Genomic DNA, 22375 nt, shown 5'->3' with positions numbered 1-22375 from the left:
GCCATCGCCTACTTGTTACGCTTGGTCTGTACCCGCTTCCGATTTTCAGTATCGACGTCGATCATCGCCGCTACCTTTTACACTTTTGCGGCACGAGCGACGTCGCGACCGAAAATAGCTACAAGAATTTCATCATGGTTTTGGCGTCCATTCTGCAGCGTTCATGCGAATGAATCGCCGCACGTCAAATTATTTACGGAAAGTTAAGCGGCGTAACGAGCCTTGATAATTTCGCTCAGGCGATTGAAGTGGTAAGACATTGCGATGACGACGTAGAATCGACAATTCCAACGCGAAAAAGAGTATGCAGACTCACACAGACGCCGACAACGTGACATTCGAATGGTTTGTTGACGCGGGACGCGGTGCTTCTTGCCCGTGCTCCATTGCGCGTGCGTTCGAACTGTCGTCTGCTCTTTCAAACTTGGCTGCTTTTTGTCGTCAGTTCGTTCAAACGACAGCGGCCCGTAAACCAAACGTTGACCCGGCAATTACGATAAGAACTAAGTGCAGGCCTCAAAACACTTTTGAAGGTTGGTTAGGGTAAGTCGGCTAAGTGTAAACAGATACAAGAAGTTGTTGATCATTGTTACCACTGGCCATCACCGACTTGTAATGCCCGATTCTACTTGCGGTTTCCAGTATCAATATCCACCATCTCAGCTACGGTCCACGCTTTTGCAGTCCGAGCGACGTCGCGACTGAAAATAGCGAGCGGAATCTCATCGTGGGAGTCAGGCTTTAGCGCCCATTCTGCGGCGTCCACGTGAAATGAATCGCCGCACGTCACATTATTCACGCAAAGTTTTGCCTCGATAGTTTTGCTGAAGCCGCTCAAGTAGTCAGACATTGTTAGGAGGACGTAAAATCAACAATTCCAACGCGAAAAAGAGCACGGGGACTCCCACCGACGCCGACAACAACGCAATTCAATGGTTTGTTTATGGGCGACGGCGGGCTTCTTGCCCACCATCCACCGCGCATGCGCGGCGCCGGTGGCGTCCGCTAGGGGCGCTCCGGTTTGTTTGTAAACAGGAGTTGGTGTATACGAAGCGCAGTAAGTACGATTAGGGACGAGTTTAAAGGAGGACCAGCAGAAATATTCTTCCGCCTGGCGGAAAGTCCTCCTCGCCCTCTTTCTTCCTTTTATTGTAGCACGACGAGGCGAGGGGAAAGGTCCCCTTTTGCGCCGGCTTCTTCTGAGAGGATAAGCCGAGAAAATCCCCATTCTGAGCGACGGGCGATGGGTGCGGCAGCAGCGACCTCGTGACTTACAGGTAGCTTCAGCTCCTATCGCGTAATCTGCCCCATTTTTTGGCGCTCACCGAGCCTAGCCCCTCGGGTGTAGGTTTTACGGGGCTGCAAGGCTGCGCCCGCGCAATCACCGAATTTCAGCTGTCGAAGGTCTTTGGTTTAGCCCGTGGCAAAGTAAACGCATACTTGAGAGCTGCGATCCATAACCGCACCCATTGAAGGAACGTTTCATAGATATTTTCGGTTGATTAAGGAGCTCAAAACACATGCGCGAGATGTGGTGACTTGAATATGTAAGTATGACTTACATCTTCACAAAACATTCCATCGTCAAAAAAAAAAACGGCTTATCACGCTCAAACCTGCCTCAAACTAGGATCGATGGAAAAGAAAACGATGTACCAGGCGCGGGCATCTCGTAGAAGGTCTCTGTTTTCTCGCAGCGAGCACAAATTATTGGAGAACTTTAGCAGACTAGGTTTTCAGGCCACGCTATATTTAGCGGGAGCTCGCGCTGCCACTTCGATGCATTCTCTGAAGCGCGCGCCTGAAGTGGCAGCGGGCCTTTGAAAACGATTTACTAAAATGCCCTGTTGTGTGCCTAACTCGCAGAACATGATGGCCAGCAAAATGTATGAAATTCATATTTACACATTCCCAACAACCACCTGACGTGAGAGGGCATCAAGGAGGATGTCAATTTTAGAATGTTTTAGTGGGTCGCTTTTAGCCACTTAGATAACCGTACGGTCCGTACCCTACAACGAAATGTAAGCGAGACTCGCTGTTTACATTCTTCATCGAGTGCGGCTATGGAGCGGAAAAGACAATATTAAAACCCTTTTTGGCGAGTCTAGCGTGTCGTGTTGTGGTTCAACGTTGCTTGTATTGGTACCATAGCACGGGCCGCCACTTCGAAGTATTTGTGGTGTCTCAAAGAAACTAAAGCAAAAGCAGACAATTTTTTTAACGTGATACAGAATTGTATTTAACATTGTAGAAAAATTTTGGGTACCCTACGTCACGCAGTTAGCACAAACAAACTATCGCCGGTGTTGCCCACTTTTTTTTCTTCTTAGAAGTGAATGATGTTTAGGAAACTGTTAATGCGAGTATCCAACCTAAGCGGTAGATTTTAGTGCGAGTCGATACATTGCTGGGGAAAATAGCAAAAAGCGCCGATGTCGTGTTTGCGCTAACAGTGTCGCGTAATGTACGCATACCGCTGCACAATTAACGCTAACGGAGTGAATCAGTAAATTTGGTGGCCCCCCAAAAAAGTGGTGTGATTTTGTTTTGTTTTTATGGTTGAAAGGTTGTTATTTTTATACAAGCAATTCGGTAAAGAGTGCTTCCATTGGGCACCAACTTACGAGGCATCAATTTGTTCATATACACTAAATTCTGCATGGGCCTTGCGTAAAAATGTCAATATTGCGTTCGTGCTAGCTGTTTCACGCACAGTAAGAAGACCAGTTCATTGCTCAAACATTTAAACTAGGCCTTTCTTACGTCAAATACACATTTTGCGAGTACACTCTATTACGGGTGGCTCATAAAATAATCTACGTTGTTTATTTGAAGGAAAGGAAGTAGTGGTGAGGGGAGGCGGAATTGAATACAAAAGATGACTCTAGGGAATCTCGAACTCTGTAAATATTGCGCACACCCTATAATTCTGAGTTAATTACATCACGTTTTCTTTGTCTGTTTCAGAATTTGTTAACAGTCGCGCTAAAGGCCAAGATGAGCGACAAGTCAGATTCCCCTGTTTACTTGAGCAAGAAGCGTATGCGAGAGGGGGGGGGGGGGGGGGGGGGGGAACTGAAAAAGCATACGAGTGTAACCGTAGCAATCTCCGACCAAGCCTGAACCACACTTTTTCTGAAACCGCAGAGCTGACTGCTTTTGACGACTTGATAAAGCAAGCCAAAGCCGTTAATAAGTGCGACTCGTTGTCAGCTGTGATAATCAAGGCGCTAAGACGATTCCTTGAAACCTTTCATCTATTAAAACAAATTGTGCAATAAATCCATTGCCATATTATGCTTGCGCTGATCTTGTAGCGGTATGCGTGCATTACGTGGCACTGTTAGCCCGAACGCGACATCGGCGCTTTTTACTATTTCTGCCAGCAACAGGTATTTTCTAGCACTGAGCTCTGCCACTTAGGGTGGATAGTTCCATATCAGTTTTCAAAACATCATTCACTTTTAAGAAAACAAAATTAGAAAGACCGGCGATAGTTTGTCCGTGCTAACTGTGTGGCAGTATACCTAATATGTCTTTGCAATGACAAATTACAAACGCGTTTCATGTCAAAAAAAGATCGGCTACATTTTTATTTTTTATTTTTAATGTTTCAAAACTACTTCAAAGGGGCAGCATGTGCTATAGCACCGATTTGAGCAACGTTGAATTATAACACGACACGCTTCGATAGCCGCACTCACTAAAGAATGCTCTCAGAAAGGTTATAGCTTATATATTGTTGTAGGGTACGGTTATCCAAGAACTAAAGACGATCCACTAAAACTTCTTAGTATCGACACACACCATTGCTGCCTTCTCACCTCATGTGGTTGTTGGGATGCGTAATAAATGTCATCTACATTCGTTGGCCATCATGTAGTGTGAGATACGCACACAATAATTTGCGCTCGCTGCTAGAAAACAGAGACCTTCTACAAGATGCCCGCGCTCCGGTATATCGTTTTATTTTTCTTCGATCCCAATCTGAGGCCGGTTTGAGCGTGATAAGCCGTTTTTTTTTGAAGGTGGAATGTTCTGTGAAGATGTAAGTCATCCTTACATATTCAAGTCACCACACCTCGCGTATGTGTTTTGAGCTCCTTGATCAACCGAAAATATCTATGAAACGTTCCTTCAATGGGTGCGGGGATGCATCGCAGCTCCCAAGTATGCGTTTATTTTGCCACGGGCTAAACTAAAGAACTTCGACAGCTCAAATTCGGTGACTGCGAGGGCGCAGCCTTGCAGCTGCGTGAAACCTACACCTGAGGTGCTAGGCTTGGCGAGAGCCAAAAAATAAAGCAGATTACATAATAGGAGCTGAAGATACCCGTAAGTCACGAGGTCGCTGCTGCCGCACCCATCGTCCGTCGCTCAGAAAGGGGATTTTCTCGGCTTATCCTCTCAGAAGAAGCCGGCGCAAAAGGGGACTTTTCCCTTCGCCTCGCCGTGCTACAATACAAGAAGAAAGAGGGCGAGGAGGACTTTCCGCCAGGCGGAAGAATATTTCTGCTGGTCCCCCTTTAAAGGCGGGCACTCAAAATTTTCTTCAGCGTGGCAGAAGATTTCCCCTCTTTTCTTTTTTTCCTCCTCCCCTTTCCTCCTCCATTTTCCTCCTCGCTTTTTACGGCCTTCTCGCAAGACTGCTAATGGGCTTACCGGCCCCCCGACAAAACCTCTGTCACCCTTCAAGGTTCTCTGCTTCAAACCCAAACATCGGGGATTAGTTCGGCAGGCTCGATATGAGCTCGGAAGGGTTCGGGCTGGCTCGCTTTTCTCTTTTTTTTTCTTTTTTTTTTACTTTTTCTTTTTGCAGCTTTAAAACATGCTCAGACACTTCCGCATGCGGCCACATACGCTACAATACCGCATATTTATCTCGAGTGAACGGAACATGAACATCACAGCAGAAGAAAAAAAAAAGGTGGGTATTTTTATACCCAGGGAGTTGAAAATTGGTTGTTCTAACAACGGCACGCTGAAGAGTGATTGTATCAGTATTTTGTGTTTTTTTTTTTGTTCAAAATAATAATCACGAGTAAATACAAGTAAAAAATATTGCAGTAAGAGGGCGAAGCATGTAAAATTAGTTGCATTGTGACAATATATAGTCATGTATCGAACTGAAAACAGTCTGACCATTCCTGGCGCATATATAGGTTCGTACTACAGGTATTTTCTAGAGTGACGGCCGCCTCGTTGAAGCAAATAAGAAGAGTAAAAAACAAACTTCCATAAAAAGTGAAACGGTTTATGGTATATTTCATGTATCTTCAGATTTTGAAAAAAAGTTCTTCGCGGCCAAGCGTGCATTTAGTTTCTGTCAACAAATGCAACTGAAAAGTCGACAGCAGACAAATACCTGGCGTATCAGCAAAGAGAGTGGGAAACACGGAGAATGAACCGCAAAATCACAATTTTCTTCGCGTAAAATAGTGCAACTAGCAATAGTAGCATATTATGCCATTTATTAAAACATAGCAGGTATTACGAAGTTTTCATTCTGTTCTGTTCCCATTCGTTCGCAAATTGGGAAATGGAATGCCCAGATAGCCTCTGCAGCCTTTGCATAATTGTTCGGGGCTCTGTCAGGGTGGGCAAAGGTTAGCGACCATCTCCAAAAAACTCAGGAGTTCGGAAGGTGTACTACCGCAAGTTTTGGGGCTGCTTGGCTAATTTAGGCGCTTGGCGTTGCCCGGCCTACTTGGAAAAGAAGCTAAACAGCGGCCAGCTCAACGTCATCACCAAACGGGAAATCATGCCGAAATGTGTCCTTGAACATGTGCGATATCCGGCCGGGATTCGCCACAATTCCTAATAAATCTATGAAGCAAACTATAAAAAGGGGGAGGGGCTTAAACGATTTAGCAATTTTTGAATATATACATGTGGGCTAACTGCCCACAAGTACAGAAAGAAAGAAATGCAGTAGAAAGGAGAGCTGTATTTTGTTCTTTATGTCCCTACTTGTCTTTTGCACCAATTAAAATAAAATCTGCAATATCTGTAGATTATGCCTGGTTATGTTGACTCTAAAAGAAAAGTAATCAAGCAAGTTCGGCATCGTGCCATAATTTGTGCAAATACAATTTTAGGTGAATTCAACGTCAAAACAGTACTTCCGCGGGAAATTATGAATCCGTCGTTCCTCGTCTTCCTGAAGCTGTCAACCACCGATCTCGGCTAGAGGACTTTTGGGTGCACGAAAAATCACGCTCAGTAGAACATTCGCCTTTTCCATCAAAAGTGCTGGAAATTATTTATTTTTCAAACAAGTCGGGTGGTGATGCGTGTTTGAGTGTAGGACCGTTGACTGGGCACTCGTTTGCGCCAAGAGTGCAGTGCTTCCTTTCATGCTGCCTGCGACGAGTGTTGAAACTTGAATATGGTACAAATAATATCAAATAACACTCTTAGAATTATTTTAAACTTTCACTCTATTCAGGCATTTAATTTTGATCGTACCTGTGTCGTGTCGTCTTCGATGAGGGGACGACTTGCCGAGGAGGCCGCGCTGTCCGCGGACGCGGCTTGACAGATAAGGTCGCGAATGCTTTTCACGAATCTTTAAAGACCAAGCATAAAAATGAAAGACGTTTACAAATCTCTGTAACGAGAAATTAGAGCGCAGCCACTTTACGCCAATGAAACCAACTTTATGTTGTTAGCAAACATCTTGCGAGAGTTGCAGTATTTTTAATTATGCCTAAAAAATTAAATATTTAGGACTAATTACCCAACTTTTTAAATGTATTATGAATCGAAATGTCAATTAGAAAGTTGTAGAGCTCCTTGAGAAACACCTGAATTAGCTGTTTGCAACGTGATACGGCTCGAGTGGCTCTCTTCTGACCAGTAATAAAGCTTCTAAAACATGACAAAATACCCAGTGATAAAGCGCCCGCCCCATCATAAAGTCAATTTGGAATGTCCCGGGATTTGTTTTTATAGGCGGAAAAAAAATGCATGGCAAAACGCGTGCCCCATGCTTTATTTATATCAGAAAAGAACTGCGCTCTGGTTTATATACAACGTTTTTCTTTTTTTTTTGTTTTGTTTCTTTTTTCACCTACTAGATATTAGGGGGAAAAAACGTGAAAATTAACGAATTGCGCTTTGTGGATGTGAGCTATACGGCCAGGCAAGGATTAGGTTCAAGAAAGAACGCAAATAAAAATCTACTGATTGCCTAAAATTCGATAATTAACCTTTTAATTAGGAAAGAAAACGGCATAGTGTATTTAGAAAGTTGTTGGCCTTAATCGAAAGCCACCAAACCAACGCGCGTACACTAATATACGGCGTCCTGATAAGGCGTTTACCTCATTTGGGCGCGAAAATATAGTTCTGATTTGATGTCACCATCTCCGCGTGGCACAGCTCAACGCCATGAAGCCAAAGGGATAAATCATGCGCCATGCTGTGACAACGCCACTGTAGGAGGGGCGAGGAGCGCAGCGGCCGAAAAGATTGCGGTAACACGATTCGCGTCCAAATTTGTTTTTTAGGACGCCGTGAACTACTTCACGTGCGTTACATCTCTCTAAAAATGAATGATTGGGTGTTTTTTATGACTACAGATAAGGCACAAACCGCAATTGCGTAACTTTGACATCTTTTTTAGAAAAATGTCTAGTTGTTAAAAAAATCACCCTCTATAAGCACGATTCTAAGGCAGGTTTTTACGGCCGGCGACATCATTACGGCACGGAAGAAGACGTTGACCATGGATTATCCACAGCCACTGTTTTTTTCGTACGAGAATAAGCAAACATTTGATACCAAATAAAATAGATTTAGCACTCACCAAATTCGGCGTGTTTACTTGATTCAAATCGATATTTAATTTTATTACACTTATTTTGTACCCGCCACACGTCTACTTTATTTCCTATTGAGTTAAAAGTGATAACTTACATTGTTTTTCGTCGTGTAAGGTTATTAACAATTTGTTATTAACAAATTATTAACGATCGGAGCTATACAATTACGCGAGGCGCATTTGAAGATATTCAAAATTGTTCCGAGTACACAAACAACTTCTCAAGCTTCTTGCTGTTCGGAGTCTTTCCTACACGCAGTACCAATAATAAAGCCAAAACCTTATAGAGGAGACCATCTCTGTCGACTCAACGCGCAAACACGATGTGAAGCGTGTAGTGCGTACGTTGGAAAAGAGATACCGACGAGCGAACGATAGCGTCGAATGTCCATGCATCAAAATGTCCGTGCACCGAAATATCCGCGCAACGAAAAGTCCCACACCGAAAAGTCTTTGCAGCGAAAAGTCCGTACACTGAAATGTCTGTGCACCAAAACGTCCGCACCGAAATTCTCTACAGCAAAACACTCTATACCGAAAAGTGCTAGATCCACCACGGATGGAATCCTCCGTCATCTATGGAGCGCCATCCCTGAGATACCGAACGCCGCTCGTACTTCTCGTTGTCACCATGAATTCGCCTAAACAACGAAAGATGCCAGACTATATATTTATATTCAAATTGATACTTCAGTGACTACTTCTTTGAACAGAAGAAGTTTTTTGTGCTCTCACAACAGCGAGAATCGTCCTCCAAGCCAATGCTGAAAAAATTCAATCCAACTGGTTGGGAAGAGCAAGTGCCAAGCTCGCTCAAAAGTCAAAACAGTTCCTCGGTTGGTTCAGCTCCTTGTCGCAGGTGTGCCGGCTGGCTTCTGGATAATCTTTTCAAATCCTTCAAGCTTTCATTTTCCCCACCCCAAGCTTGCCCCGAAAAAAAATCAGGCAGCCGGCAAAAAAACAAAAACAAAAAAAGTCGGAAAATGGCGAGGAGGAAACGAGAGGCGATTTCCTCCTTTCCCAGTGGCGAGAAGGAAAGTGGGGGTCAAGTTCCTTCTCTCTGCTTGCGGGCCGGCCTTTAAAGGCGGACCAGCAGAAATATTCTTCCGCCCGGCGGAAATTCCTCCTCGCCCTCTTTCTTTCGTTTATTGTAGCACGGCGAGGCGAGGGGATCGGTCCCCTTTTGCGCCGGCTTCTTCTGAGAGGATAAGCCGAGAAAATCTCCATGCTGAGTGACGGGCGATGGGTGCGGCAGCAGCGACCTCGTGACTTACAGGTAGCTTCAGATCCTATCGCGTAATCTGCCCCATTTTTCGGCGCTCACCAAGCCTAGCCCCTCGGGTGTAGGTTTTTGCGGAGCTGCAAGGCTGCGCCCGCGTACTCAGCGAATTTCAGCTGTCGAAGGTCTTTGGTTTTGCCCGTGGCAAAATAAACACATACTTGAAAGCTGCGATGCATCTCCGCACCCATTGAAGGAGCGTTTCATAGATATTCTCGGTTGATCAAGGAGCTCAAAAGACATGCGCGAGAAGTGGTGACTTGAATATGTAAGGATGACTTACATCTTTACAAAACATTCCATCTTAAAAAAAACGGCTGATCGCGCTCAAAACGGCCTCAAATTAAGATTGATGGAAAAGAAAGCGATGTACCAGGCGCGGGCATCTTTTAGAAGGTCTTTGTTTTCTAGCAACGAGCACAAATATTATGTGCGTAACTTACACAATATGATGGCCAACGAATGTACGTGACATTTATATTTACGCATCCCAGCAACCACATGAGGTGAGAAGACAGCAACGGTGTGTGTCGATACTAAAAAGTTTTAGTGGATCGTCTTTAGCTCTTGGATAACCGCACCCTACGACAATATATAAGCTATAACCTTTCTGTGAGCATTCTTGATCGAGTGCAGCTATCGAAGCGTCTGGTGTTATAGTTCAACGTTGCTTAAATCGGTGCTATAGAACGTGCTGCCACTTTAAAGTATTATTGAGGCATTAAAAATAAAAAATAAATCAAATGTAGCCGATTTTTTTTAACATGATACGCGTTTGTAATTTGTCTTTGCAAACACATTTTAGGTATACTGCCACACAGCACGGACAAACTATTGCCGGTCTTTCTAATTTTGTTTTTTAGAAATAAATTATGTTTAGAAAACTGTCAATGCAACTATCCAACCTAAGTGGCAGAGCTCAGTGCTAGACAATACATGTTGCTGGGCAGAAATAGTAAATAGCGCCGATGTCGCGTTCGGGCTAAAAGTGCCACGTAATGCACGCGTACCGCTATAAGTGCGTCCGTACATTTCATCGAACGCCATTTCATCGAACGCCATTTCATCGAACGCCATTTCATCAAAGCCGTTTCATCGAAGCCATTTCGTCGAACACCGTTTCATCGAACGCCGTTTCCTCGAACGCCGTTTCAAAGAAACCGTTTCCTCGAACGCCTTTTCATCGAACAACGTTACAGTGTGTAATATTTAGGAATTTAATTTTTATACACAACTTCATCTAATTCTTTCCTTTTTTTTCTTCTTTTGTTTCTGTTTTTATATCACTGGGTGCAGTGACGAGATAAGTTCCATTGTGAACATTTCCTGCTTCGAGAAGAAGCCTCCATGAAACAATGACCCCTCTCCATGTCACATAAAACAATTAAAAATGAGGCAAAAACAGAAAGCACGGACACTTGGCCGAGTGGTCTAGCGCACACCAGCTCGGAGCACGTGGAGCGAAAGCTCGCGCTGCAGAACCCAGGGATCCTGGGTTCGAGCCCCACCCCTGCCCGTTTCGATCTGGATGAGCATCGTACCGGCGTGCGGTCGTGTATCACTACTGCGTGATGCACGTTAAAGACCCCAGGCTAGCGGTTGTGCCGCACTGGCTAAATTGCTCATCTACAGCTGGGAGACTCGTCGCCCCTGTGAGGCAGACCAAGTTCTAGGCTGTATAAACACACACACAACCCAATTTTTAAAAGTGTTCTAAGTGTCTGTCCTTTATTTGCAGCGTCGTGGTTTCAGTCATATATGTATATGAGTAAAGCTTTTCAGTAAGTCGCATACCCAATTGTTTTTATTTCTTTTTATGCCAATTGCTTTTATCTTTAGTAATTTGACACCACCTTCAAAACAATTTCACAAGTGACTACCTTAGTCTTAACAAATGCAAGGTGAAACATCTATAAAGCACTGTTATGCCCCAAAACTCGGTACAGAGCCATAACAGAGAAATTCGATGAAACGGCCCTTAGCGATTCGATGAAACGGCGTTCGATGAAATGTCCGTTCATTCAATAAAACGACTTTCTATAAAATGGTGAAAAAGTGAGGTTCAGGCTTGGTCGGAGATAGCTACGGTTACACTCGTACGCTTTTTCAGTTCTATCTCGCATATATAAGCTTCTTGCTCAAATAAACATTGGCATTTGACTTTTCGCTCATCTTGGCCTTTAGCGCGACTGTTAACAAGTTCTAAAACAGTCAAAGCAAAAGTGATTTAATTAGCTCAGGATTATAGGTTGAGCGAAATATTTACAAAGTTCGAGGTTCCCTGAGTCGTCTTTTGTATTCAATCCGCCCCCCCCCCCCCCCCCCCCCTCACCACCACTTCCTTCCTCTAAATAAACAACGTAGGTTATTTTATGAACCACCAGTAATGGAGCGTACTCGCAAAACGTCTATTTGGCGTAAGAAAACGTAAGAAAGGCCTTGTTTAAATGTTCGAGCAATGAACTGGTCTTCTTACTGTGCGTGACACAGCTAGCACGAACACAATATTGACATTTTTACGCAAGGGCCATGCAGAATTTAGTGTAGAACAAATTGATGCCTCGTAAGTTGGTGCCCAACGGAAGCACTCTTTTTACCGAATTTCTTGTTTAAAAATAACAACTTTTCAAACATAAAAATAAAACAAAATAACACCACTTCTTTGGGGGCCACTAAATTTACTGATTCACTCCGTTAGCATTGATTGTGCAGCGGTATGCGTACATTACGCGACACTGTTAGCACAAACACGACATCGGCGCTTTTTGCTATTTTCCCCAGCAATGTATCGACTCGCACTAAACTCTACCGCTTAGGTGGGATACTCGCATTAACAGTTTCCTAAACATCATTCAGTTCTATCAAGAAAAATAAAAGTGGGAAACACCGGCGATTGTTTGTTTGTGCTAACTGCGTGGCGTAGGGTACCTAAAAGTTTTTTACAATGCTAAATCCAATTCTGTGTCACGTTAAAAAAAATTGTCTGCTTTTGCTTTAGTTTCTTTGAGACACACAAATACTTCGAAGTGGCGGCCCGTGCTATGGTACCGATACAAGCAACGTTGAACCATAACACGACACGTTGGACTCGCCAAAAAGGGTTTTAATATTGTCTTTTCCGCTCCATAGCCACACTCGATAAAGAATGTAAAGAGCGAATCTAGCTTACATTTCGTTCTGGGGTACGGACCGTACGGTTATCTAAGTGGCTAAAAGTGACCCACTAAAACTTTCTAAAATTGACATCCACCCTTGATGCCCTCTCACCTCAGGTGGTTGTTGGGAATGTGTAAATATGAATTTCATACATTTTGCTGGCCATCATGTTCCGCGAGTTAGGCACACAACAGGGCATTTTAGTAAATCGTTTTCAAAGGCCCGCTGCCACTTCAGGCGCGTGCTTCAGAGAATGCATCGAAGTGGCAGCGCGAGCTTCCGCTAAATATATGTGGCCTGAAAACATAGTCTGCTAAAGTTCTCCAATAATTTGTGCTCGCTGCTAGAAAACAGAGAACTTCTAGAAGATTCCCGCGCCTGGTGCATCGTTTTCTTTTCCATCGATCCCAATTTGAGGCAGGTTTGAGCGTGATAAGCCGTTTTTTTAAAGATGGAATGTTTTGTGAAGATGTAAGTCATTCTTACATATTCAAGTCACCACTTCTCGCGCATGTCTTTTGAGCTCCTTGATGAACCAAAAATATCCATGACACGTTCCTTCAATGGGAGCGGGGATGCATCGCAGCTCTCAAGTATGTGTTTATTTTGCCACAGGCTAAACCAAAGACCTTCGACAGCTGAAATTCGGTGATTGCAGCTCCGTGAAACGTACACCCGAGGTGCTAGGCTTGGCGAGCGCCAAAAAATAAAGCAGATTACATGATAGGAGCTGAAGATACCCGTAAGTCACGAGGTCGCTGCTGCCGCACCCATCGCCCGTCGCTCCAAATGGGGATTTTCTCGGCTTATCCTCTCAGAAGAAGCCGGCGCAAAAGGGGACCTTTCCCCTCGCCTCGCCGTGCTACAATACAAGAAAGGAAGAGGGCGAGGAGGACTTTCCGCCAGGCGGAAGAATATTTCTGCCGGTCCGCCTTTAAGGCACGTTCACACACTCGCAGCCGAGGGAGACTAGACCGGTTTTTAAGCCTCTTGCGACGGCGTAGGGCCAGATGCGATGCTGCGCAGCGGGTCCTAAGCCGTCGAAAAAGGCTGAAAAACCGGTCTCGTCTCAGTCAGTCGTACTCGGTTGCAAGTGTGTGAACGAGCCTTTAAGGCCCGTTCCCACTTGCGACTCCTTAAGACCGAGTGCCTTGAAACCTTCCAATCTATAGGTGACATTCACTTGACGTCACTCACTAGGTTCGCTGGCATCGGTCACCACGGTCGCCATCTTCGAGGTCTCTTTCTATCGCACGTATACGTGTCGGGTGTCGTCTGGCCGTACCTTTCAGCGTGGTTTATCAGCATTTTACAACTTTAAAGGGTCTTTTCGACCGAAACTATGGGTTATTCTTATACTTTGGTGCTTTTGAAGCGCCGTAGGAATATATTTTGTGTGTTTTAGTTCGTTGTTGCCGCTATCGGACTCGTTCACCGCGGCCGCATTGCTCCCTCGGCTCCATGCAGCGCTCCGTAACGCGCGCCGTGCCCACGGCGGTATCTCTTGCAAGAACTGATTTTTCTACTTTAGTACTTTTGTAACACGGTGTGATTACTCTTTGTATTGTTTTGCTAGTTACTTTATTGTTTTTCTCTAGCGGATTTTCTGCACTACGGCCGAGTAACCGTGTTGCTCCATCGCCTCTGTGTCGTACGTCGTGCCTTCGGTGTTCGTTCCTGTGCAGAAACATACCGTGCGGCTTACCGAGTGCGCAGCTTATGAAAAATGCGGGGCATTTTTCATTAGCCCAAGCTATTTAAAAACCGCATGTACGCGATTTGGCGAGCGGCGAGACAAGTGACGGTGACCTGCTTCGCTGCCGTTCGGTCACTCGCGCGACGAGGCAAACCTCATGAAAGCGACGGGAGCAAACGACCAAGGCGATGAACGCCAAGTTTTCTAGAAATCCCAAAACCAAGCTGCGCGACGAGCGACAATGAAGGGTGAACCGCGTGTAAGCGATTTAGCGAGCGACGGCGACAGCGACGGGAGTCGGACCAGCGACGGAGATTTTTCACGGTCGTTCGTCGCGTAGCTCGGTTTTTGAATTTCTAGAAAATGTAGCTTAACGCCTTGGCCGCTTGCTCCCGTCGTTTTCATGCGGTTTGCTTCGTCGGGCGAGTGACCGAGCGACAGCGAGGCGGGTCGTCCTCGCATGTCTCGTCGGCTTTGCTCGTCTCGTCGGCTTTGCTCGTCTCGTCCTGTCGCTCGCTAAATTGCTTACATGCGGTTAAGCCGTGGTTCAGCCTTTACACACGGTACTCGGCGGCAACAAGGAAAACGGCCCGCCCCCGAGATCAATTTCTCTCTTCTTTTCAACGAAGCTTCTTCAACGATATGATATCAGCACATACTAGCAACGGACGACCGCGTACCCAACCCAGTCAAACCGCGACCTCGAAGATGGCGGGTCGACGGTGGCGCTCCCTAGCACAGTCGTCCCACATATTTTCGATTTCTCTCGTGCATCCTCCTTTCTTTCTTGGCTCGAAAAACTTTTGTCAACGTCATAAACAACCACTTCTGAAAGATACTACGCACATTTGACCTCGCAAATCCCGCAAAACCTTCGCTCTAGTGAAATGCAGTTCCAGGGTCACCGCACAGATGGCACCAGCGTGCCAGTGTGTCTCTCGTTCTAAAAATTTCAAGGCACTAAGGAGTCGCAAGTATGTGAATGGTCCTTTCGGCCTGTGGATAGAACCAGCTGAACATATATGAGGAGAAAAACTTGCTCAGCTTCAACCCTTTGTACTTGGGCAGCATAACATCGTGCTTACTTCGCTATTTTTATGTTCGAAGTCGCCCCAACTACATCTACCGGAGCTCTTTTGGCCGCCGACAGATAGACTTCTCTTACGCCGGCTCGTTTTTATTCCGAATAAATACCGCTATGTATAAAAGCCGAGTACCAGCCGACGCTAATTGATCTCTCTGACTACTTTGACTGTCGTAGTGTATCTCGACACGAAAGAACTTTAGGAATCTGAAAAGCACTGTCTCCGCGCATAAAAATACGTGGGGCGAAAGTTCATCGGCATGGCGTCCGGCGAGAATTTGAGCCGGAAGTACGTCACGAGCTGGCTCCCACTAACGTCAAGAGCGAAGAAGACCGACCTGGAGAAAGACTGCTTCGAAACCAGGTCGCGTCCTTCGAGGCAGCTGTCGAAGAGAACGGCGTGCGGTCGTCCAGGTTTCTTGTCGACGTGGGAGGAAGCAAGGCGCCGTTTGATGGCCGCCATGAGCCAGTCCACGCCGTCCTGGTAGATGGACCTCCTTCGCCCTCCGCACACGTGTCCGTAGAAGTCGTCGCACGGGCCCTGGCCCCGACCTCTGCCGCCAAGGTACCCTCTCAGCCAGCGACAACCGGCTGTCTCACAGGGCCGTTCGACGTCCGTGCCATTTGCGGCGTCGTAGAGCTGGTTCTGGAAGGTGTGGATGGCAGCAGAAACCAACGATTCACTTCCCTCAAATGGGCACTATAACGGTGATTCGTGGGATTGTTAATCTACGGTCGTAATTCAATCTGCGTGCTCCAAACATGAAAAAAAAAAAAAAAGATTTGATTTATGCGCGTCGGATTTTCTTATTAAAAACGGGATTCAGGATGCCGACACGCCGATTTATTTCGCGATTCGGCGCCGAATCTAGAGGGCGTCGTCGGATTCGCACTTCATGCGTTGTAAGGGGCCGACCAACGGCGGACTGATTTCCGCTTGTGTACGGGCATACAAAGCCTGACAGATCTCCACGAGAAGCGGCCGCCGAAGTAGGGAAGGTGGAGCGGCCGGCAGACAACGAATAAGAGGAGAACCACGTGACTAGCCCCCGCTGCGGCGAGATGCCGGAACACACTTCTCCCGAGCCGCTGTACGGCCGTGCACGCAGCTCGTGCCTGCCGTGGTCGGCCGGTTTCTTGCCCACACTTTATCGCGCATGCGCGGTGCCGGGTGCGTCCGCTAGGGGCATTCCGATTTGTTTGTAAACATGAGTTGATCTATACTTTTCGTTCCAAAGGACCAATTCCAGCGAGCGTTCAAAGATCAGCCATCGAAAGGCGCGATTTATCAAAGGAGGTGGATTTAGTAAAGTCACAGACGTGACGTCAATTGTTCCAGCACGGGCAAAGCTGCCTTGGGGCTGGCGTGGTTATGAGCTCCGCCACTTGGCGTTGTTAACGCGTTACAACTAAAGGGACCTTGGCTGCAACCTGGCCGTTTTTGGCTGGCTCTCCCCGCTCCTCGTAAGAGTTATTGAATAGGCCAGGAGAGAAGGGAAATTCGGTTCGACAGGGCTCGCGCGGATACAGCTTGCTGGTGTATTCCCGCAGAGCGGCGCTGCTTTCGAGTTCAAAGTGACCTAACGACATGCGGTTTATTCCTTTTATATAATGGTCTGGTGTATTTTCGAGCGAAGAATTGGTGTGTCCGTGGTGTGGCCAGAACGTGGTTGCCATTTACAACGAAATAGGCGCTGGAATTTTGTGGCAGTATCCCTTTAATACTTGTGTTTCCAAGGCAGTGTTTGAACAGGCGTCCCAGCCAAACGTAAACAGTTGCTGTATATGCTGATGTAAATATTCAAGAGCAAACTTACGTTGAGTAAGCGCCGAGCTATGTCAAACAACGAGCTCAGGAAACCACCCCTACACTCTAAGAAAAAAAGGAGGAGAAAGGTAGCAACAGCGACTGTTCCTGCTTGTTGCGGACAAGTTGCCCAGAGAAGGGAGGAACGGCAGTTCGGATGAAAGGAGGAGGACGAGTTCCTCCTTGTTGCCACTTGGTAGTAGCGGCAGCAGCATCTTGTAGCCCGAATCTCCGGCGTCGCTCGTATCCTGATACGCGCCCTCAACGGGGGCAGCCGCTCCGTTGGCCATTCAGACGGTCGCGTGGGGGGAACGGGAGAGCGAAAAAAAAAGACGTCCGCTCCCACGCGCGCCCACGTCCAAGTCGAAACATCTACGCGGGCCGTAAGGATCATCCTGAAGAAAGGGGGCCGGAGGGTTGAGCTGCCGCACCAGGGACACGTGGCCGACTATCCCGTGCTCATCTCCGTGCCCGGCCGGCCTCCCATGTGCCTCCGGTGCAACCAGCTGGGGCATATGCGAAGGCAATGCAGGGCGCCGTGGTGTCGTGGCTGCAGGGGCTACGGACACGTCGAGGCCGACTGTGTCCCAACGTACGCCTCCAAGACGAGGCACGAGCCACTGCGCGAGCGGCACCAGGAGCTGCTGGACGACGGCGACACGGAGGGGGCCGCAGTAGTCGAGGTAAACGAAGCACATCCGACTCCGGAGCTGCTGACTCTACGCGAGATCGTGGACCCTTCGGCAGCCGTCCCCTCGGCTGACATTCGCAGGGGACCACCGAACGAAGACGACACCGACGCGGGCCCTTCGGCCGGGGAGCCCGGCCCGGTGTCGGCGGAGAAGGCTGCCGCGGCGGCTTCCATCACCGATCCCACGATGCCCACGGCTTCGCGGGAAGAAGCGAAGGCGGAGGCCAATCCGCCAGCGCCGACAGCCGCACCGGGGAAAGCTCCCCCGCCGGAGCCCAACGCAGGTGCGCCTCTCAAGGACGCGGGCAAGGCAACACGACAGAGTGCGCGTAAAAAGTACAAAGACCTTCCCGAAATCCCAGCCTCGCGTCCCGTCGAAACGGATCGGTCTTCGCTGAAGAATGTGTGAGGAAACCCGGCACTTTCCATAATTTGGGTGAGAGTTATCTTTCCTCAACTCTGTCTTTTCGATTTTTACTCGGTAGTTGTGCTTCGTTGGTTTTCTTTTCGTTCTCTTTTCTCAGTTGTTTTTGTACCTTTCATCTCGTCTTATCACTTCTACATTTGTACTGTTGGTCTTGGCTGCTTCTTTGTGTTCTGTTTATATACAATCATTTTAAATGAAGTGTTTAAAAATAGCAACCTTTAATTGTATAAGTGCCACCGCCACGAAGCGTAAAAGTTTTTTTATTAGATCTAATTATTGAGGAGAGCGCGGACGTCATTTTCATACAAGAGACAAAGATCTGCTCCGCTGAGAAAGCAAAAAGTTTTGTTCGTTTTCTTGGAAACGTTTTTTGGCGCGTTCACACGCTCACGGCTAGCCCCTCCGGGGGAACCGCCATCCTAGTCAGAAAAAATACTGGCATCCGAATGCTGGACCCCAGACTGTGCGCGAGTGGGCACTTTGCACTTGCCGATTGCCTCCTTGGAGACCATCTGGTGCGCCTTATATCGGTCTATGCCCCTATCCGGCCGGGGGAGCGCAAGGACGTTTTCGTCGGACTGCGCGCACGTCTTGACACCCCCGCCACGCTCGTGGTCGGCGGAGACTTCAACTGCGTGACTAACAGTCGCGATAGAGTGAGCGGGTTGGCAGTCCCAAGAGCCGAAGTGGGTGCGGCTGCGCTTTGCGACGCCGTGCGCGATTTCGACCTTGGGGACGTGACGGAGACGCTTGACAAGTTTTCGCCGCGGTTCACGTGGTGGAGGGGCGCGTCGCAGGCGCGGCTGCACCGCGTTTACGTCTCTGGCGAGTGGTCCGGGAGCGTCGTGTCCTACGATGCGAAGATTGTTCCGTTCTCAGACCACGGTTTCGTCGCGGCTGAGATTCTTGCTGGGGGCCCCGGAGGTGTGCGGGCAAGGCGCGACACGCCTTGGAAGATGAACTCCAGCATCCTCGATAGCGAAGATTTTATTGAGGAGACGAGGCGTGCTCTCCAGAACCTGGAGGAGGGCGGCGCGGACGCGGTCTCGTGGGAGGAGTTCAAGATCAAGCTCCGGGATGCCGCGTGCGCGCTCGGCCGCCGCAGGGGCGCAGAGGAACGTCAAGCTCGGATTCACCTCACGGACACCCTCAAGGCACTGCTGGAGGAGGAGGAGAGCAGTCCAGGATCCTTCAGTGACGACATCAAGCTCTGCAAAGAGCACCTGCTGGCCATGCTGGAGGAGCGCTACAAGGGAGCGCAGGTGAGGAGCAGAGTCGAGACACTCGAGGGAGAGACGCAGCCCTCGAAGATCTTCCGCACACACGAGCGGAAAAGGGCAACAGAGAACACTATCAACGAGCTGCGGCAAGGAGCTCGTGTTTTCACCTCAAGAGAAGACATCGCGGGCGTCTTCGAGACGTCCTTCGGGGAGTTCTTCCGGGAGGAGAGGCTTGACGATGTCGCCTTCGAGCCCTTTCTCCGGGGATCTCCTTCGGTTCCTGAGGGGGCGGTTGACATTTTGAACTGCCCAATCCGGGAGGCCGAGGTCCAACATGCAATCAAGCACCTGTCCCGTAACAAAGCTCCCGGCCCGGACGGCATTGGGTCAGAGTTTTACAAAATCTTTTCTGACGCTCTGTGCCCCATCTTGGCTCGAGTCTTCAATGACATCTGCAGACGAAGGCTACTTCCTCCGACCATGCGGCAAAGCTTCACGGTACTGATCCCGAAGAAATCTAAAAAGGGCCCTATTTCCGAGGTCGGGGACTTTCGGCCCATCAGTCTTCTTTGCTCTGATTATAAAATCCTGGCCAAGATCCTCGCAAGGCGACTTGACACAGGGCTCAAGTCCATCATAGGGCCCCATCAGACCTACGGCCTTCGCGGGAGGAAAATATCCAGGAACCTCCACATAATGCGGGCGATCGGCCAGGCGACGGCGGAGGGTCACCAGCCCCTGGCGGTCCTGCAGCTGGACCTGCGGCAGGCCTTTGACCGGGTGTCCCACAGGTTCCTCCTGGCGGCGCTGGATCGATTCGGCGTAGGGGAGGAGCTGCGGGAGTGGATCGCGCTCTGCTACCGAGACATCTCCACGCGCCTTCTCATCAACGGCCAGAGGGGAGGTCCCATCTCCATCGGGAGGTCGGTTCGGCAGGGCTGCCCCCTCTCGCTCATCCTCTTCGCGCTGCAGTTGGAGCCACTCTGCCGGGCAGTCAATGCGGACCCATCCATCTCAGGCTTACGGCTTGGGGACGAAGACGTCCGCGTTCTGGCCTTCGCAGACGACGTCTCGTTTATCTGCTCGTCCAAGGTGCAGGTGCAGACCATCCTGCGACACGTGGACCGGTTCTGCGCTGCCTCAGGGGCCATGATCAACCGACAGAAGTCGGCGGGGGCGTGGCTCGGTGAATGGGCGACTACGCCAAGAACTTTCGGAGGTATAGGATGGAGCACTTCGCTCGACGGCTACCTGGGTGTGCCGGTGGACCCGCAGCGATCAATGGCCGCAGTGTGGAGACCGACCGCCAACTCCGTTGCCGCCAAGCTGTCGCCCTGGCGGTGCAGAAACTTGTCTTTCTTCAGCCGGGCTCACGTGTGCAACACAGCCAGCTACCCAGCCGTGCTGTACAGGGCTCAGGCCGTCTGCTGCCCGGGCAGCCAGGCCGGAAAAGTACACCGGAACTGGGCCATGTTCGTGTGGAAGTCCGCCATGGAAAGCACACGAAGGAACAACCTCTTTCTGCTTCAAGAGAGCGGAGCTCTGGGCCTCGTTAACATCGTGCTCAAGCTGCACGTGCAGCGTTTTCTGCTCTTCCGGGATGCAAGGGACCCGACCTTCATCGCCGTGCTGCACCACCGTGGATTCCCACATCTCGGGAATTGGATGGTGAGCACGAGTGGCCGCACGACCAAGGGAGCCGCCCTGCGGTTCTACAAGGAAATCGCCAGCTCCATCGAGTTTCTGCAGGCCCAATTTTTCTGGAAATACCTGGCGACCGTCGGAAAGAGGCGGCTGTACTGGGATGCCGTTTCCGCATCCTTCCCGCCACCGCTCTACACACAACCACCGACGCCCGACGACGCGGCGCGACTTTACAAACTCGTGCGAATCCTTCCCATCCCTGTGGCGACAAGGGACTTCTTCGTCCGGATGCACATGGAGGTCCTTCCAGTTAAAACCTGGCTCCATCACAAGGGGTTCTTCGTGCCGTGGTCCCTAAACTGCGACCTTTGCGGGGCGCCCGAGACCATCCAGCACGTCCTAGTCGAGTGTAGCAATGCCTACCTCTTCTGGGACGAGATGAGGACGACGTTTGAGCTCAGGGACTCCTTCGAAGTGGAGTGGAGCGTCTTCAAGTATCTGCAACTCGAGGAGAGGGATAAGACGGAGGTGGCGCACGTGATGATGCTGCTGGGCCTGCACGCCATTTGGCAGTCGCGTACCGCAATGGTGCAATGCCATCTCGACGCGCGTCCAACCTGGAGCTACTTCGTGTCCACGTTGGGGTGGGTGCTATCGGTGACGTCGCGGCAGCCGAACGCGGGTGATTGGGAGTGCATCGAGCGACAATTTCAGGAAGGGCGTCGCCGCTGCGTGCAACGACGTACGTCAGGCGTGGGAAACTGGCGAGTTCCTGTGAACTGTAGGCGCGTTGGCGTTGGCTGAGGTGCGCGGTGCGCGAAAGTGGACAGTGGCTCTTCCCCCCTTCGAACTTCGCGTCCTTTTTTGTTCGATTTATTGATTTTTTTTTTCGAACAGATTGCATAACCGCTTACGCGGTCTCATACTGTATCGTTTGCGTTTCCTCTCAATCGTTTCCGCCAAGTCTGGTCTAAGCACTTCAGGCTTGTGTGACAGCTATTTACCGCACGGCGATAGTGTATCTTTCCTTTTTTTTTTCCTCTCTTTTCAGAGTGTTTGTTTTTCTCATTCGTCTCTACAGTTTGTATAACGTTTCTATACGAGCTATCCACCTGTCGTTTTCTGAATTACTTTTCAATTTGGCCTTGTATAATGTTTGCGGAACCTACTGCAAGGATGTCTGTAAATAACTTGTAAATAATCTTGTTTCGTTTGGGAAAAAAAAAAAAAAAAGGTTCCTCCTTGCTGAGTTGGCGCAGGGGTAGAACATCGCGCTACTGACCAAGTGGTCAAAGGTTCGATCCCCAAGGGAGCAGTTTTTTTTGTTTTTTTTTTTTTTTCGTCAAGTTTTTATTTTTTATTTTTATCTACCAAAACACAGATAAACAAACCCAGACCGATGAAAGGAAAATTAAAGTCCTTATTATTCACCGAGACGTTTTCGTCCTTCTCCAGGCAGACCGGAGAAAGCTTTCGCCCTCCCGACTCATCTCCTTTCGGTTTCGTTTTTCGAGCACATCGCGCACGTTGTTTAATAAATTAA

The 22375-nt window shown here is 48.7% G+C and overlaps 1 protein-coding gene across 1 annotated transcript in view; it reads right to left on the bottom strand.

The window, feature by feature from the left end:
* Positions 1-22375, bottom strand: part of LOC120844754 — a 115871-nt gene that overhangs the window by 45011 nt on the left and 48485 nt on the right. Inside the window, exon 2 of the mRNA XM_040216685.2 lies at positions 15382-15689. Coding sequence (XP_040072619.1) covers positions 15382-15689 — 308 coding nt within the window. The remainder of the gene's footprint in view (positions 1-15381; positions 15690-22375) is intronic.

The sequence above is a fragment of the Ixodes scapularis genome, unplaced genomic scaffold (genome assembly GCF_016920785.2).
Source record: "Ixodes scapularis isolate PalLabHiFi unplaced genomic scaffold, ASM1692078v2 PGA_scaffold4__175_contigs__length_147842914, whole genome shotgun sequence".
Lineage (NCBI taxonomy): Eukaryota > Metazoa > Arthropoda > Arachnida > Ixodida > Ixodidae > Ixodes > Ixodes scapularis.
This window is presented reverse-complemented; position numbering and strand designations above follow the sequence as displayed.